This window comes from Salmo salar, chromosome 19 (assembly GCF_965601325.2).
Source record: "Salmo salar chromosome 19, fSalSal1, whole genome shotgun sequence".
Lineage (NCBI taxonomy): Eukaryota > Metazoa > Chordata > Actinopteri > Salmoniformes > Salmonidae > Salmo > Salmo salar.
In genome coordinates, this window is record NC_138309.1 from 12,691,849 (window position 1) to 12,712,500 (window position 20,652).

Sequence of the window (20,652 nt, forward strand, 5' to 3'; positions counted from 1 at the left end):
CATAGGGCGGCACAAAATTGGCCCAGCATCGTCCGGGTTAGGGCCGGGGTAGGCCGTCATTGGAAATAATCATTTGTCCTTAACCGACTTACCTAGTTAAACAAAAGTTAAATTATAATTTTAATGTATTTTTTTATTTTTATTTTTATGGCGGAATGTCATTTCTCTTTGCTTATTTGAGCTGTTCTTGCCATAATATGGACTTGGTCTTTTACCAAATAGGGCTATCTTCTGTATACGCCTACCTTGACACAACACAACTGATTGGCTCAAACGCATTAAGAAGGAAAGAAATTCCACAAATGTACCAAATTACCACCTGTTAATTAAAATGCACTCCAGGTGACTACCTCATGAAGCTGGTTGAGAGAATGGCAAGAGTGTGCAAAGCTGTCATCAAGGCAAAGGGTGGCTACTTTGAAGATTCTCAAATATAAAATATATTTCGATTTGTTCAACACTTTTTTGGTTACTACATGATTCCATATGTGTTATTTCATAGTTTTGATGTTTTTACTATTATTTTACAATGTAGAAAATAGTCAAAATAAAGAAAAACCCTAGAATGAGTAGGTGTGTCCAAACTTTTGACTGGTACTGTAGCTATGTGTGTGGAAAACATTCAATCACACGGAAGACATTTCACTTGTTCAATATACTTAGTTTGTACTGTAACTCCATTCACTACTTGTAGCTGTAAAATCCGTTTGTTTGTGTTGTTGGGAAGCCCTACAATATAAAATGTTCTAAGTAGTGAGAACGCTCCGGAGCAAGCAATGTTGAAAATTCATCTTTAGACATGTTGTACTTTTTTAAAATCTAGTTTTGTAATTTATTAAAACAAGCAGACAACAAGAAAATTGCTTTGAAAAATGTCATATTTTTTGCTGTGAGACAACGGGGTAACCTAGGTAACCACAGGTTGTTTTCCTGACAGGCGGGCGGGGCCGCAACATTCTATCTACGCAGCACCCTTCGAAACACAAAAGCAAATCCACTGTTGTTGTCGTTGTTGTTTTTAAGTTTTCTCTGCAGCACTGTTCTGAAACCCCTCGGATGGAACCTTTCCTAATCTGTGTGGAGATTCTAGGGAAGCGTTTTCATGTGCACTGGGGAGCACTGTGGGGAAGCATTATCAGGTGCACTGGTGCATGTGTTCTGTCATCACTCACTTTGCTGTGGGTAGCAGACATCTCTAGGAGAGGTTAACACTACATAGGCATTTCAAATTGATGGAATGATGTACTAGAAAAAGTTACGTAGCTATCGCAAATCAGCATAGGCCTCCAGTCAGTCAACCTCTTGATGAGGTGGGGAAGTGTCTGATAACTAATGATAGTGTATTAGACAGTGTGTTATAGGGCCTTAAAGGGCCCCTCTCATAATACAGCCACATATTAAAGAGCCCAGACACATCAAACACTCTGGTGTCCCAGCAAGTCCCATTCTGAGGCTACATCTCCTCTCCTCCCATCACTATAGCAGAGCCACTTAACTCACTTAACATCATCCTTGCCACTGATAATGAGGCTTAATTGGGGTATTTTCAAAGGGTTTAAGAAGCGGGGAGAGATATATTATATTCCAGATTATCCTCCTCAAAGGAAGAGAAAGACCTTGGAGGAACGAGATAAAGCGTCCAAATGTGCCTTAATAGATTCCGAACAGCAATCATTACCCCATGTGAAATTATTTTATGAAAGACAAATACAATTATTTTTTGGGGTCGGTCTGTGCGTAATACGATTTAACCGATTGATGTGTAATAAAATAAGTGCTTGGCGATATTGTCTGAGGGGAAATGGTGATTGGGGCTTGTTATTGGGTAAACATTAAGCTTGTGGCTAAGTTGTGATGGGAGGTGGTGCCGTTAAAAGGGTCAACAGACTCAGACAAATGAATGTCTGTCTGGCCTTATGCTGCGTCTAAAAACATATGTCTACTGAGTGCACCCTTCATATCAAAACAACAATTATTTGGAGAGCCAATGAGGTGAATATATACTGCTCAAAAAAATAAAGGGAACACTTAAACAACACAATGTAACTCCAAGTCAATCACACTTCTGTGAAATCAAACTGTCCACTTAGGAAGCAACACTGATTGACAATAAATTTCACATGCTGTTGTGCAAATGGAATAGACAACAGGTGGAAATTATAGGCAATAAGCAAGACACCCCCAATAAAGGAGTGGTTCTGCAGGTGGAGACCACAGACCACTTCTCAGTTCCTATGCTTCCTGGCTGATGTTTTAGTCACTTTTGAATGCTGGCGGTGCTTTCACTCTAGTGGTAGCATGAGACAGAGTCTACAACCCACACAAGTGGCTCAGGTAGTGCAGCTCATCCAGGATGGCACATCAATGCGAGCTGTGGCAAGAAGGTTTGCTGTGTCTGTCAGCGTAGTGTCCAGAGCATGGAGGCGCTACCAGGAGACAGGCCAGTACATCAGGAGACGTGGAGGAGGCCGTAGGAGGGCAACAACCCAGCAGCAGGACCGCTACCTCCGCCTTTGTGCAAGGAGGAGCAGGAGGAGCACTGCCAGAGCCCTGCAAAATGACCTCCAGCAGGCCACAAATGTGCATGTGTCTGCTCAAACGGTCAGAAACAGACTCCATGAGGGTGGTATGAGGGCCCGACGTCCACAGGTGGGGGTTGTGCTTACAGCCCAACACCGTGCAGGACGTTTGGCATTTGCCAGAGAACACCAAGATTGGCAAATTCGCCACTGGCGCCCTGTGCTCTTCACAGATGAAGCAGGTTCACACTGAGCACATGTGACAGACGTGACAGAGTCTGGAGACGCCGTGGAGAACATTCTGCTGCCTGCAACATCCTCCAGCATGACCGGTTTGGCGGTGGGTCAGTCATGGTGTGGGGTGGCATTTCTTTGGGGGGCCTCACAGCCCTCCATGTGCTCGCTAGAGGTAGCCTGACTGCCATTAGGTACCGAGATGAGATCCTCAGACCCCTTGTGAGACCATATGCTGGTGCGGTTGGCCCTGGGTTCCTCCTAATGCAAGACAATGCTAGACCTCATGTGGCTGGAGTGTGTCAGCAGTTCCTGCAAGAGGAAGGCATTGATGCTATGGACTGGCCCGCCCGTTCCCCAGGCCTGAATCTAATTGAGCACATCTGGGACATCATGTCTCGCTCCATCCACGAACGCCACGTTGCACCACAGACTGTCCAGGAGTTGGCAGATGCTTTAGTCCAGGTCTGGGAGGAGATCCCTCAGGAGACCATCCGCCACCTCATCAGGAGCATGCCCAGGCGTTGTAGAGAGGTCATACAGGCACGTGGAGACCACACACACTACTGAGCCTCATTTTGACTTGTTTTAAGGACATTACATCAAAGTTGGATCAGCCTGTAGTGTGGTTTTCCACTTTAATTTTCAGTGTGACTCCAAATCCAGACCTCCATGGGTTGATAAATTGGATTTCCATTGATTCTTTTTGTGTGATTTAGTTGTCAGCACATTCAACTATGTAAAGAAAAAAGTATTTAATAAGATTATTTTTTTCATTCAGTTCTAGGATGTGTTGTTTAAGTGTTCCCTTAATTTTTTTGAGCAGTATATATATATATATATACGCAGCACCCTTCGAAACACAACTATATATATATACATATAGTTGAAATCGGAAGTTTACATACACTTACGTTGGAGTCATTAAAACTCGTTTTTCAACCACTCCACAAAATTCTATAGTTTTGGCAAGGCAATTTCACTTATAATTCACTGTATCACAATTCCAGTGGGTCAGAAGTTTACATACACTAAATTGACTGTGCCTTTAAACAGCTTGGAAAATTCCAGAAAATGATTTCATGGCTTTAGAAGCTTCTGATAGGCTAATTGACATAATTTGAGTCAATTGGAGGTGTACCTGTGGATGTATCTCAAGGCCTACTTTCAAACTCAGTGCCTCTTTGCTTGACATCATGGGAAAATCTAAAGAAATCAGCCAAGACATCTGAAAAAAATTGTAGACCTCCACAAGTCTGGTTCATCCTTGGGAGCAATTTCCAAATGACGGAAGGTACCATGTTCATCTGTACAAACAATAGTACGCAAGTATAAACTACCAAAAAAAGCCAGACTACGGTTTGCAACTGCACATGGGGACAAAGATTGTACTTTTTGAAGAAATGTCCTCTGGTCTGATGAAACAAAAATAGAACTGTTTGGCCATAATGACCATCGTTATATTTTTGGGAAAAAGGGGGAGGCTTGCAATCCGAAGATCCCCATCCTAACAGTGAAGCACGGCGATGGCAGCATCATGTTGTGGGGGTCCTTTGCTGCAGGAGGGACTGGTGCACTTCACAAAATAGATGGCATCATGAGGCAGAAAAATTATGTGGATATATTGAAGCAACATCTCAAGACATCAGTCAGGAAGTTAAAGCTTGGTTGCAAATGGGTCTTCCAAATCAACAATGACCCCAAGCATTCTTCCAAAGTTGTGGCAAAATGACTTAAGGACAACAAAGTCAAGGTATTGGAGTGGCCATCACAAAGCCCTGACCTCAATCCCATAGAAAATGTGTGGGCAGAACTAAAAAAGCGTGTGCGAGCAAGAGGCCTACAAACCTGACTCAGTTACACCAGCTCTGTCAGGAGGAATGGGCCAAAATTCACCCAACTTATTGTGGGAAGCTTGTGGACGGCTTCCCGAAACATTTGACCCAAGTTAAACAATTTAAAGGCAATGCTACCAAATACTAATTGAGTGTATGTAAACTTCTGACCCACTGGGAATGTGATGAAAGAAATAAAAGCTGAAATAAATCCTTCTCTCTACTATTATTCTGACATTTCACATTCTTAAAATAAAGTGGTGATCTTAACTGACCTAAGACAGGGAATTCTTACAAGGATTAAATGTCAGGAATTGTGAAAAACTGAGTTTAAATGTAGTTGGCTAAGGTGTATGTAAACTTCCGACCTCAACTGTATAGATATATATAAAAGACAGTGACAGTATAAAAAATGTATTTACCTTGTGAAAGCTTCTGAAGTATGCTGCCTTCTCATCTTGGTATTTCTCTAACCGTCTGGGGCCTTTACTGGACGCCTTCTTAAACACCAGCCAGCACCTCTTGAAGATCTGTGGCGAACACATGGATAACAGAACCATGAGAATACCATCAAAAGAACCCCAAACCAGGGAGATATTCCCCTGAAGAATCTGATCAGACACCCAAACCAGAGAGATGTTCCCCTGAAGAACCTGATCAGAAACCCAAACCATGGAGATGTTCCTCTGGTGAACCTGATCAGAAGAACCCCAAACCAGGCAGATGTTCCCATCAAGAATCTGATCAGACACCCAAACCAGAGAGATGTTCCCCTCAAGAATCTGACCAGAAACCCAAACCAGAGAGATGTTCCCCTCAAGAATCTGATCAGACAGCCAAACCAGAGAGATGTTCCCCACAAGAATCTGATCAGAAACCCAAACCAGAGAGATGTTCCCCTCAAGAACCTGATCCGAAACCCCAAGCCAGAGAGATGTTCCCCTGAAGAACCTGATCAGAAAACAAAATCAGAGAGATGTTCCCCTGAAGAACCTGATCAGAAAACAAAATCAGAGAGATGTTCCCCTGAAGAACCTGATCAGAAAACAAAATCAGAGAGATGTTCCCCTGAAGAACCTGATCAGAAACCCAAACCAGAGAGATGGTCCCCTGAAGAATCTGATCAGACACCCAAACCAGAGAGATGGTCCCCTGAAGAACCTGATCAGACACCCAAACCAGAGAGATGTTCCCCTGAAGAACCTGATCAGACACCCAAACCAGAGAGATGTTCCCCTGAAGAATCTGATCAGACACCCAAACCAGAGAGATGTTCCCCTGAAGAACCTGATCAGAAACCCAAACCAGAGACATGTTCCCCTCAAGAACCTGATCCGAAACCACAAACTAGAGAGATGTTCCCCTGAAGAACCTGATCAGAACCCCAAACCAGGGAGATGTTCCCCTGAAGAACCTGATCAGAACCCCAAACCAGGGAGATGTTCCCCTGAAGAACCTGATCAGAACCCCAAACCAGGGAGATGTACAGTAATAAACAAGACTAAAAACCAGCACACAATGCAACCTTTGAAGTTTGAAAAAAGTCGTAACTGATTACACAGCCAAACAAAACAAAATGCTGACATTGTCAAGGGCATTTTTTATCATAACACAATGAAAGGTATTAATTTAGAACATTGGGCTGAGTGTATAACAAAAAAACAACAAAAAAACAAAAAAATGAATTTGATACATTAATAAGCATCTTCACTAATTCATTTTTCCATCTACTTTCCAAGCATTCCAGCCAGCCTGTCTCATCATTTATCTGTGTGGATATTAATCCAGACTCAATGAGATGCTCACCGGTGCATCACCACATCAATAACTCAAAGAGCAAATGCTTTCCTCTCAGTCAACTGAAACTGGGCTGTTTGTGCATTCATCTATTTCATCTATTTAGCAATCTAGACCTATTTGTTTGGATGCACTGCTACTGCACAGTCACAGATACACATACACACACACACACACGCACGCGCCCACAGCCGCACACACACACTGTGTGCCAAAGGGCCACAATAAGGTCAAAATCGAAAGGGGACATACGAGCTCAAAAACAGTCCCTAACGCTCACCGTCACACAGGAGAGAGAGAGAGAGAGAGGAGAGAGACATCCTTCAGTTTATTTCTGCGCGTATAACATTGTAACTACACGACAATGTTAAAGCGTTGACAGCTGATATGTCCCGGGTGTTTAGTGAGAGATGATAAAGCAGTGTAATAGTAGCTAGCTTCCTTTGTGTTAGCTTTCTCAGAGGTAGCCTACTGATATAGCTTAGTGAGTATTGATTGGTTGACCAAAGTCTGGTACATCCCCCCTGCAGGGACTTAGAACCCTCTGGATCACACACACACACACACACACACACACACACACACACACACACACACACACACACACACACACACACACACACACACACACACACACACACACACACACACACACACACACACACACACACACATAGAGAGAGAGAGAGAGACACAGATAGCACACACACACACACACACACACACACACACACACACACACACACACACACACACACACACACACACACACACACACACACACACACACACACACACACACACACACACACTGTGTGCCAAAGAGCCACAACAAGGTCAAGATTGAAAAAAGGACACAGCCACTCAAAAACTCTTCGTCTCTTTAAAAAAAAGAACTCCACAATAATCTCTCCACTTCATTCTCCTCTGTCTGTCTCTCTCCACTTCACTCTCTCTATCTCTCTCTCTCTCATTCTGTATTTCTTTCTCTCTCTGCAAATTTATCTTTCTTTCCCTCTCTCTTCCATTGCTCTCTCTCTCTCTCTTTCATGAAGGATACATTGAATCAGACCAGAATAATCCACATCTGAACACCTTATTCTACAGTCTTTTCTTATTCCAATAGTACATCCATAACCTATATCATCCATAGCCTATATCATCCATAACCTATATCATCCATAGTCTATATCATCCATAACCTATATCATCCATAATTTATATCATCCATAGTCTATATCATCCATAACCTATATCATCCATAGCCTATATCATCCATAACCTATATCATCCATAGTCTATATCATCCATAACCTATATCATCCATCATTTATATCATCCATAGTCTATATCATCCATAGTCTATATCATCCATAACCTATATCATCCATAGCCTATATCATCCATAGCCTATATCATCCATAACCTATATCATCCATAACCTATATGATCCATAAACTATATCATCCATAGCCTATATCATCCATAACCTATATCATCCATAACTTATATCATCCATAACTTATATCATCCATAGTCTATATCATCCATAGCCTATATCATCCATAACCTATAGCATCCATAACCTATATCATCCATAGCCTAAATCATCCATAGCCTATATCATCCATAGCCTATAGCATCCATAGCCTATAGCATCCATAGCCTATAGCATCCATAACCTATATCATCCATAACCTATATCATCCATAACCTATAGCATCCATAGCCTATAGCATCCATAGCCTATAGCATCCATAACCTATATCATCCATAACCTATATCATCCATAACCTATAGCATCCATAACCTATAGCATCCATAACAGAGCAGACACTGAAAGTGAAAGATCCTTAGTCATTGTAACTTTTTACATTCGTATACTACTACTGTGTGATTTACTCTGACTCTGAGATGTCAGTTGAAGATGTCACACATCCCCTCTGTGGTCTTTTAATACTTTATATCTCCCTGACAGCTTGGCTCAAGGACCTCTTGGCTCGCATCCACTTTATTATCCTAATATAATTCTTGTATGGCATCCGGAAAGACCAGGGAAGGTGTCCTCTACCCTTAACGGTCTGTGTAAATGCATAAAGCGCCTCTCCGTCTCGAACAGAGTGATTTAAACCAAATACAAATATACAGCCCATTAATGATAAATGCAATAGCTTGAGATTGTTGTGATATTGTGCATTTAAATAGAGCATGCGGTTACCAGTAGCAACTTTCGGATGTCTGGAACACTGTTGTGAAAACTGTAGTGCACTTGAAGTACGCACTTATCTGAAGTGCATTTATAAGGAGTCAACTATAACTTATTAGGCCTAATACCATATCTAGGGGCTTCATGTTGAAGAAGAGGATCTTTCAATTTCCTGTCTGAGATAGCTAGCTGATATTAATCTGTTTGATGTATGATTAACACTCTCTGCATCGTCATCGTGGAGGGACTGTGTATCCAGGATCCATTTGTTTACTCTATAAAAGGAACACAGCGGCTGAACTTGGCACTCCAGGTAATTGACTGGAGTGAATTCCTGCCTTGGTTCTTATCTGTTCTGTTCCTACTGATGGGCCTCGGGGCCATTAGTGAGGCTCATGACTATTATACAGAGAAAACAAGAGAGAGAGAGAGAGAAAGAGGGAGAGAGCGAGAGAGCGAGAGAGAGAGAGAGCGAGAGAGCGAGAGAGAGAGAGAGAGAGAGAGAGAGAGAGAGAGAGAGAGAGAGAGAGAGAGAGAGAAAGAGGTACACAACTAAATGCTTTAATGTAGAATGGGACACTTAAGGTAATGATGGGCTGTACCTATAAAGTGCTTTCTTACTTCTGCATTTATTAATCAGGACACAAGAGGCCATAGTCAATAACCAATCTATTTTCTGAATAGTTTACCTAAGGACAAAACAACACCATATTACATTAAACCCCAAGAGGTAAGAATGAGCTGTCTGGTCGTTGATCATAACCTACAGCTCCAGTATCAAGTCATATAGAAACTGACTCAACTGTTGTCTCGAAATCCCTTCTGGGGCAACGAAACAAAACCATTCATTGCCTACCACACACAAAGTAATTCACTCTGAGAATGCTGAGATTAAGTCATTACAACACTACAAAAGCAAGCTCAGAGAGATAGCTACAGTGTTTATAAGAACAAAAGGTACGAAGGAAAAGGCTTAATTTCGCCTGTTCCACAGTTGTCAAATGCTTTGTCAAGGAGGGCCTATTCTTGGCAGTGTTTCTAGGTGTTACTTAGGAGGACTCTTACACTGATTTTAATTACATGGAGGTGAATGAGACTCTGAAGCTTCTAGAATGTGTGACTAATTAGAATGCCGGAACATTATTCCATGCGAGGGTGAGTGAGTGTGTGAGTGTATTTGTGTGTTGCCGCAGAACAAAGCATCATCGCCCAGAAATAAAAAAATATATATTAGCAAGAAAAAGGGATGTTATGAGAGTACAATCAGCCTCTTTTCTTTGAGGTGTGATCTAAGTACCAGAGGATGAAAGCACTGGTTTCTCCTACAATAGCCCATTCAATTTGTGTGGAGAATTACCCCAGAGAAATGGTGCTGTAGCTACTGTATGCTGCTGTCTTTTGACTGTAACAAATAACCATTTTCCATTTGTCTACAAGAGCTTTTAAAGAAGAGAATTATATTTTTCATGCTGCTTTAGTCCCTTATCGTATAACAAAGCAACAACACTGAAAGGATTTTTATACAAGCGGTACACAAGGTACCCAATGATAACTATATTGATTTCAGTGTGGAAATAAACCAATTGTACAAAACACCAACAAGTATGGCTCACAAAGACATATTATGGCCAAAAGAACAGACTAAATGCAATACAGTGTAGCTTTGTTCATCAGCTTTGACCTCCCTCTCAACAGAGGTCCAGAGGCTGAATATGGACTGGAGCATATCTCTCAGCTCTCTGAGGCAGAGACATGCTGATTGCACTCTGAAATCTCAATGGCTGATTAATCACTGGAAGTCCTGACCTGTCTTTATGAGTGTTCAGAACAACCCAGACCTTCCAAATCATAACACTCCTCTTCACAGATGTTTCAGATCAGAATACTATTCAATGCTCAGCACACCAACAGGTAAAATATGTTGTAAATATTTAGCCATGACAATCTATTGTACATACAGTGTCATTGTACATACAATGATATCCTATATGGGTAGTAGGACTGAGTGTTTCTTCAGAATACATGACTCATACAAAATGCTAGACGCAGAGGCCACAGGCATTTTGGATCGAAAGTAAACTGGGTCATGAAAATGCACTTTGCAATAATTTGGGGATTTCTGAAGTTGAAAACGAACTCATTTAAAATATATTTTCTACCATCTCTGTGCCATAGTTTGTTTTGTGCAGTGAAAGCTTCCTGAGTATGATCTTAGCTGATCAAAAGACAACAGAACACAGCTGGAGATGAGTGAGTGTGTGTGTGTGTGTGTGTGGTGTGTGTGTGTGTGTGTGTGTGTGTGGTGTGTGTGGTGTGTGTGTGTGTGTGTGTGCGCGTGCATCCCAGCCAGCCTGCATGTGTGACCTTTCATGCTCCAACAGGAGGAGACATGACAGCCAGCTGTGTGGGATTGAGGAAGAGATTCTCTCCTCACCTTTATATGTCTGGATACACACCTGGGGAAGCAGCTGGCACAGCCCTGGGCTCGCTCATTAGCGTGTGTGTGTGTGTGTGTGTGTGTGTGTGTGTGTGTGTGTGTGTGTGTGTGTGTGTGTGTGTGTGTGTGTGTGTGTGTGTGTGTGTGTGTGTGTGTGTGTGTGTGTGTGTGTGTGTGTGTGTGTGTGTGCGCACATGCGCATGTGTGTGTGTGTGTGTGTGTGTGTGTGTGTGTGTGTGTGTGTGTGTGTGTGCGTGCGTGCGTGTGCGTAACGAAGGCAGTCCAGTTTGTAGTCAACCTGTTATTTTCAAGACAGAATGCTTTAGCGCCCAAAAGACTACTTTATCAGAGCAAATAATATTCTAATTCTACTTAAACTACATCAAATTCATGGAACAGGCAGTAAAAGTGCTCCTTTAGTGCTCCTTTAGAAGTAAAGAGGTGAAATCACATTTTAAACCCCGGTAATAAGTTACCTCAGTCATTTCCTGCAAGTGGCCCCTGATGCTAAGTCCCTCCATTAACTTCTCTCAGAACATTGAGAAAGTTTCAGCGTTATTGAAGATGTGTCTGGCCTCTCAATAAAACATAGGCGAACTCCCCCGTAGGCACATTACTCACCTGCTGAACGGGCGGAGAAACCATCTAAAGACATGAAAATGATTTCCAATGACAGCTACTGTAGCTCCAGGTATATGACTTCTCTCACATCTGCTAAAAATAGCAAAGCCTGTCTGCAAGTTCTGTTCAGGACCGAACAGAGTTTAATATTGAAACATAATCAAAACCTCAGAGAGAAGTGTGCTCACAGTAACATCCACTAGTTCTCAGGTGCTGGGTAAGAGGACAAATGTAATGTTGAGAGGAGACCAGAACTCTGGTTTATGTTTCCAGAAAGGGAAGTTTGATTTGAAAAGGAAGCACGGATAGGATGAATGACAACTTTTCGACCATTGCCTGGAGTTAACATTTTATTCTACAGCCTTAGGCTATTTTAGCTGATATTTACCAGCTATTTTTATTTTTTATTTAACCTTTATTTTACTAGTCAAGTCAGTTAAGAACAAATTCCTTTTAACAAAGACAGCCTACCTCAGCCAAAACCGGACAACGCTGGGCCTATGGGACTCCCAATCACAGCCGGTTGTGATACAGCCTGAAATCGAACCAGGGTCTGTCATGACACCTCAAGCACTGAGATGCAGTGCTTTAGACTGCTGCGCCACTCGGGAACCCACATCCATACAGTACCGTCTTGTACTTACTTCAAGGAATTAAACTACGATACCAACATTTGTAACATAGTAGCGTTTGTTTCAAGGAATCCCAAACACACAGAAAAAGAACAATCATCAACAACCATCTACAATGTCACTTCTAAGCCAATACCAAATGAAAAGCCTAGTAAAGTGTAACCAATATGGACGTAGCTACAGTAGCATGTAGCCCATACTCTTTCAGCCACAGTAGCATGGACTGAGCTCCCCCCCACAGAGTGCACCATATTCCTATGGTGATAATGACTGCTGATGGACTATGACAGACCAGGCCCTGCAATATCAGCTGCTGCTGTTGGCAATCAATTTCAGACAGTGGCGGGCCAGCGCTGGGCCAGTACCGTGGTCCATCTTTATAATTTGATTTGTTATCCCGTCGGACAGTTGGTACAGCAATCATAGCAGCTATAATTTCCCTCACCCCCCCCCCCCCCCCCCCCCCACAGCCCCACCCCGCACAAGAACATTTCTACAATTTGACAGCAAATGTGATGACTAGAAATGTCTATTTAATTGCACTCGTGACCCTACTCCCTCCCTCCCTATCCTGAAAATCGTAAACGCACACCTTACCTCGATTGCACTCCCAAATATGTCCCTAAAACACACACACACCTACATCCATTCTCACCCTGACACTAAGCCACACATATATGGTAGCCACATACACAAATACACAAATGCTCATACACACACACATACACACTCCCCATTCCCGCCCCCATAATATGTTTGGACATCCCATAATGTTGTAATTGGGCCCTGACTACAGCTGTTGGCGAGGTAGCAAGGCTGCTGCACCACGCCGCGCCCCAGTTAATCATAGATTACTTTATCTGGGCCACTCCAAATCCTCATGTGTCAACAGTGCTACCTCAGCGCCATGTAATCACTGCATCCCCCTCTTTCAATCTCTCTCGCTTTCTCCCTCTTTCCATCTCTCTCTTTCAATCTCTCTCGCTTTCTCTCTCCCTCCATCTCTCTCTTTCAATCTCTCTCACCTTTCTCCCTCTTTCCATCTCTCTTTCAATCTCTCTCGCTTTCTCCCTCTTTCAATCTCTCTCGCTTTCTCTCTCCCTCCATCTCTCTCTTTCAGTCTCTCTCTCTTTCTCCCTTTTTCCATCTCTCTCTTTCAGTCTCTCTCGCTTTCTCTCTCTCTATATCTCTTTCTGTTGGGTTCTCTCTCTCTCTTTCTGACTCCCTTTCTCTCTATCTTTTCCCTCCTTTCTCCAGACTATATCCATGTCTTCCTTTCCTCTTTCTTTAGCCCTCCATCCCTCTTTTCCCCCCTCCTCTTTCCCTATGCATGGCTACCGCTCCTCGTCAACATTAATGGGCCAGATCAGTCTGGAAATGTAATATCCATGTCCTAATGGGATAGAGTGAGATACATGATAACTCTATGTTATACATTCTGCCTGTGACACTGACTGCTATTGAACATGACATCAGGTGTAGAGGACATTGCAGGCTCTCACCCAAAACACAGCCTCTACAGTCATGATGCCATGAGCAACAGGGACAGGTGCTAATCCATGACAGAGTGTGAGATGAGAGAGAATGAGAGAAAGAAGAGGAGAAGGGAGAGTGTGAAGAAGAAGTGAAAAAGTAGTTGCTGTTGAGAAACTCTTTGCAGTGAGAAAAGTCTGGTTCAGAGGCCTGGCACACAGGTCTGGTGAAAGCGAGAACAACTGCATTTGGCTTCAGGCCGCCCTCCATTAGGACTAATGATGAATTAGGCTTTTAAACAGGACTTCTAGTTAGAAGCCTGTGAATAGATTATAATACACAAGACATCAAATAACAGTTTTCCTCTTCAGCAGTAGAAGAGCTCTCATACTCTGCCCTCTCTGCTATTTCAGGCCCGACTGTAGCTATTATGCTCTCATTCTACATCAATAAGCCATAGGACAAGCCCTGTTAAAAGAAACACCCAATTCTCATGCAAATATTCCCGTCAAGCACAGGCAACCAAGGCAGCGCTTTCCCTCATGTTTTCTTATTACCCTTGTGTTTTCTTATTACCCTGGTTGTACTCTGGGGATGTTTGGCCCTTGCTAGCCACCGTAGCTTGGAGCCTGGAACATTAGTTAAAATGTCAAACACAGCAGCAGATTCAGTCATCACACCCTACAAAGCATACTTAAGAACAGGACCGAAATAGCAGCCAAATTATTCTCAAGGAGATATAGGTCAATATTGAGGTTTCTCCTCTCTGAGGTGTGGGGGAGAGAAGGGCAAATGTTTCGGCTGTTGGAAACCACACAGTGTATTGCTCATGTCAGTACATACATATACATATACACAGACACAGACACACACACAGCACACACACACACACACACACACACACACACACACACACACACACACACACACACACACACACACACACACACACACACACACACACACACACACACACACACACACACACACACACACACACACACACACAATGCATATGCATATGCATAAACAGACACACACTTGATTGATTTCTGGAGTCTTGGGGATAGCTGACATGTCCTGGCTGTCAGAACATACATGTCTCACACAGAAATAGGAGTTGGCAATAGTTCACAACATCTCGAAGAGAGAATAAAAACGGATTCAAGTACAGTTCCCTACCAGCATAATATATTGACGTTACTGGTTTGAAAAAAAAATAATGTTGTATATACATTGTTTTATACATTTTATTTCCTGGTGGGATTTCTGATTCCAATTTCGATGGTTGTATAACTGTGCCAGCTATTTGATGTGAGCAGGATGTATCTACTGTGGATGTAAAATAAATTTTAAAATACTCTTCCAATTGGTTCACAGTGGATGGATTCTGCTCTCAGTCATCATCATGACAATTGCCTGCTCTTTAAAACGTCCCTTATCCCAAAGCCTCTCAGTATTACAGCTTCAGTCAGCAATCCCGCCGCAGCCAGAGAGCAATTTCCATTTAATCTAACTACAAGGCTGAAGCAGCTCGTTGCTAGCTGTGTTCACGGACAATAACACAGAGACAAAAAGGGATTTGACTATGCAAGAATAACCCTACTCCGTCTGTTTGTCTGAAGACAACGTATTCAGCCCGGCACAAACACAGACAAACAAAACAGGCCACGGCAATTTTTTTCTGAGTGTACTTGACAGTCTGTTATTGTTTATGAGCATGGCTGTCTGAGTGTGGTCCTACATTCACTAGTATTGTATTCATTCTGTCTCCCGGCCTCAGCATGGGGAAACAGGCAGCATACACCTCACAACACACAAACATCTCAATTTAACCCCAGCTCATAATACTCAAGCCGTGTTGTAGGGACTGACGTTTGTAGCCTAGCCATTAGCGTGCTACATTAGCATCCATACGTTAGCCTCCATAAGTTAGTGTCATTGTATTAGGCTAGCCATTAGCTTGGTCTCAGATATGTATGGACAACGATAGGCAGAGGAGTTGGTTAAACAAAAGCACATTGGCCTACAGATCTGGGACCAGGCTATTAAATATACAATTGTTTGTCTTAAAAAACTTTTTTTTGTATGGTTTTGTTTTATATATAGTACATGTGAAGGGGGGAGGTGACTTCCAAGCCTCTCTGTTTTTGGGTTTGTTATTTACATCTCCTGCACATGTTCTTTTCATGTACCTTTCAAAACTTCAGCATAATAGATTTGTTTTTCTTGTATGCAAATAAATAAATACAAAAAATAAATCAAAAAGCGCAGGGCCAACTATATAAGCTAGGTACACAGGTGTGGGCTGTTGTGTGAAGACCAAATGGAAGCTAGCTAGCCTGTGAAGTGACCGATGGCAGCAGTCTCAAAGGAAAGAAGGAAACAGCCTATCAAAAGGGATGAAAGAGGTCCTTTCTTTAGCGCTACGACACTTGACTATTCTAATAACGCTTAGCTGACCTTCATTAACATGTAAACACAACCTGGGGATGTGATTGCGTGTAGTGCAAACCACTGCATCCGAGAGAGAGAGTATAATATTTGCATGTTACAGGACCACATCATTATGCCTCTTTGTGTGCTTGAGGACACTTTCTATGAGAGAGTTGTTTGCTGGAATATCATCAGAGGGCTAAGGATGGTAATCCTAGTCCAGTGGATCAGATACATCCTGAGGATTACTCCTAAAGTAGTACAGTAGGCTTACTGTTCACTGATGTTTGGGCTCCTAAAGTAGTACAGTAGACTTACTGTTCACTGATGTTTTGGCTCCTAAAGTAGTACAGTAGGCTTACTGTTCACTGATGTTTTGGCTCCTAAAGTAGTACAGTAGGCTTACTGTTCACTGATGTTTCGGCTCCTAAAGTAGTACAGTAGGCTTACTGTTCACTGATGTTTCGGCTCCTAAAGTAGTACTGATGTTCTGGTTGGTTCGCTCATGCATTAACCTACAATGTGCTATCCTTAACAACCAGAAGACATGGGAGAATCCATACATGCATTCTGAAGCCATGTTTTGGCTGGCTCGCTGATGCCTTTAACTGGAACTGGGATGTATCCAAACTAGGTTATAACTAGGCTATATCCACAATGAGTTTTCACTACTACTAAAACCCAAAGGGATCTCTTTCATACTGTAACTAACTTGATTTAGCTAATAGCCAGCCGCTTTAACTAACAGTTTCTAAATCTAATTAAACACGTGTTAGAGGAAGAAGGAAGAAATTGCCTTTTCGCTCAGAGTAAACATCAAAGGAAGTGTAGTGATGGAGTTCGTCATATTGTTTTTGTCTCATTTCCACTAAAGGACATACTCCATTGGAATACATGGGCAGTGATTCAGCGTGACTGTGTGCAGTCTCAGCATGGAGCCATTGTGGAATGCAATTATCACTTCAGCTAACAGATTACTGGGCAGAATGAGAGGGAATCACTGGGATGCCAGGGGGAAGTGGGGAAGTGCGTAGGAAACATGCAGTTAGTTAGAGGAGTGTTTAGGGCACAGGAAGGTCAGGTGTGTGTGTGTGTGTGTGTGTGTGTGTGTGTGTGTGTGTGTGTGTGTGTGTGTGTGTGTGTGTGTGTGTGTGTGTGTGTGTGTGTGGGTTTGTGTGTGTGTGTTTGTGTGTGTGTGTGTGTGTGGTGTGGGAGGGGGAATTGTGTGTGTGCATGTGTGTGTGATCTAAATGCCTGCTGCTCAGTACCTCACAGTATTAAGTCAGATTAGCTCAATGTCCACTGCTTGCATACATAACATACCATACAATCTGCAAATGATCAATTGTTCAACCACTAAACCACTCTTTCTTACACATACTAATGCCACATTATAGGCATTTTCCCATCCAGAAAACTGTCCAAGACCTTCATGTTTGCCATGTCTTTACGAGTATGGAAGTCATTATTTTCTCCATTATGGCCCCATAAATGATTTCCATGGAAGTGACAGTGCCAGGGCTGGTATTGTACTTCATTTACAACTCCCCTTGGCAGACCTTATCCAAAATTCATTCCTCTAACAATAACTCTTGAGGAAATATTACAAGCTGTCTTAATAGAAAGTGGATCATATTGCGTCCGGACGAGACACCACTCCATGTTTCTCTCTAACACTGTAACTCATTAGAAAGTAGTACAGTTTTTTTAAAGCAGGCAGATACAGTAAGCCAGGCACTGTGAGGAGGAAGCTGTTGTGCATTTTTACATAGTACTCAGCAGGACAGACAGGTAGCTTACTGACAGCCCTGTATGGGGAGAGAAGTTAACTGTCACCTTCTTACTATTAAAAGAACTCCCCTGAGAAAGAGAGAGAGAGAGAGAAGAGAGAGAGAGAAGAGAGAGAGAGACAGAGCGGGTGAGAGAGAGAGAGAGAGACAGAGAGAGAGAGAGAGAGAGAGAGAGGACTCATCTCTGAATAAATAGAAGCAAGCATCAACTCCTTGGTGAGTGGTGAGAGAGATGATAGCTGTCAGAGCTTTGCCAACACACATGTCAACGTTACCTCTCATATTACAAATAAGTATATGTGTTGAAATAAATATTGTTTCTTAGGCTGAATGTTCATTATTCAAAGAATGTTGTATTTGGGAGTTTTATAATGCAGTGATCTTTGATTGAAAATGTATGATGTTGCTCTATTTAAAACAAGAGAAGAGTGTTACCTTGTAACACTTCCCTGGGTGCTGTGTGAAAAGCACAAACAGGTAGCGTGCAAAAGTACACACACACACAGAGACATACACACACACAGAGACACACAGAGCCACACAGGGACACACACACACACACACACACACACACACACACACACACACACACACACACACACACACACACACACACACACACACACACACACACACACACACACACACACACACACACACACACACACACACACACACACACACACAGACTGCCGTGACTAGGCCATGTCGATGGTTATGTGGATGTGTGACTCCTTTACAGCTCCCTGATGAAAGCTAAGAGAGATTCATCAGATTGCAAGTCATTACATCTCAATTTCTAAAATAAAGGTGTACCGCGTCCTGCTAAAAGCCTTTTTTCCTAAGAATAACTTCATACTTCAGATTTCCTCCTCTACAGAATTCAAAGGTCCTATTTCTAGATCACACTATAACACAACAACGACATACTGTATGTTAACGCACATCTCTGAAATTAGACTGAGCTACAGGTAGATCAGATTTACACACACACACACACACACACACACACACACATACAAACACACACACGCGCACTCACGCACGAGCACACGCACACGTAGGCATAAACCCATTCAGTTGTTCAGTAGGTTTGTGAGCCCAGTGGGATGGAGTGATTAATGAAGGGGAAAGAAGAGAAGAAGGGGATGGAGAGATGGTGTTAAAGGAGCTAGCTATGATAGATACCTTTAGCGTCGGGATATCATAGGTCAATCTCAAGTGTGTCCGTAGAAGATAATAACACCGTGGAGAATCATACAATTCAAATGGCACTGTACATCATCAAATCTGTCATTCTAAACTGGAGCAGGGAGACGTTTGTACCTTGTATTAATCCTTAGAGTCGCATGCAAAAGCTAGTGTATATATACAGTGTGCTATGATGCGTTTTGTAATTGTTTGTGATATCAGTAAAACTGTTTGCAGTACATGCCATCCATTATCTCAAAAGGTTAAAACAGTCCTCCTTCACTTACATAGTATAGCCTATAGCCACACCAACAGGCTAAGGTAGTGAACCATGCACCAACGCTTCACTATCAAGGTCAATGCCATTACCAAAAGGACAGAGTCATCAGAGGAAATGAGTGAGCGGTAAAAAAAAAAAGAGCACAAATGATTATGCAATGAAATGTCTCAAGTATCTGTCTCAAGTAAGGCGTTTTCTGATTGCGTCTCTCCTCTCTAGTTAAGAGGCTAGATGGTGCAGCAGTTGGCTCAGGCTGTGGTGCCAGAGCATCAGGATATCAGGGATTGATTTGGGAGATTAAATTGTCGTGGTAGGGAGTCCTCTCCTCCCTCCATCCGCGCTGAGCTGTGACTTCTCCCCTCTCTGTGTGTGGATTAGTGAACTCTGCACTTTACAGAGCAGTTTATCACAAACACAATGAAAACACAAAGCTGCTGTTGGGAGTAGTCGGGACAGACGGCTTGATGTATTATTGAGAGGATTGAGAGAGGGGGAGAGAGGGAGACAGGGAGAGAGAGGCGGGGGGTTAGACACAGAGAGAGACAGAGGCAGGTGGGTCAGACAGAGAGAGAGAGGGAGGGAGAAAAAAAACCCAGAGCAAACTAGAATACTATTTGGTCCTAAACAGAGAGTACACAGTGGCAGAATACATGACCACTGTGACTGACCCAAACTTAAGGAAAGCTTTGACTATGTACAGACTCAGTGAGCATAGCCTTGCTATTGAGAAAGGCCGCCGTAGGCAGACCTGGCTCTCAAGAGAAGACAGGCTATGTACACAATGCCCACAAAATGAGGTGGAAACTGAGCTGCACTTCCTAACCTCCTGCCAAATGTATGACCATATTAGAGGCACATATTTCCCTCAGATTACACAGATCCACAAAGAATTAGAAAACAAACCCAATTTTGATAAACTCCCATATCTACTGGGTGAAATACCACAGTGTGCCATCACGGCAGCAAGATTTCTGACCTGTTGCCACAAGACAAGGGCAACCAGTGAAAAACAAACACCACTGTAAATACAACCCATATTTATGTTTATTTATTTTCCCTTTAGTTCTTTAACTATTTGCACATCGTTACAACACTGTATGACATTTGTAATGTCTTTATTCTTTTGGAACTTCTGTGAGTGTAATGTTTACTGTTCATTTTTATTGTTTATCTCACTTTTATTTATTATCTACTTCACTTG

The 20,652-nt window shown here is 42.5% G+C and overlaps 1 protein-coding gene across 1 annotated transcript in view; it reads right to left on the reverse strand.

The window, feature by feature from the left end:
* The window catches only part of dok6 (docking protein 6), a 77,759-nt gene that overhangs the window by 50,190 nt on the left and 6,917 nt on the right, over nucleotides 1-20,652 (reverse strand). Inside the window, exon 2 of the mRNA XM_014157186.3 lies at nucleotides 5,011-5,118. Coding sequence (XP_014012661.1) covers nucleotides 5,011-5,118 — 108 coding nt within the window. The remainder of the gene's footprint in view (nucleotides 1-5,010; nucleotides 5,119-20,652) is intronic.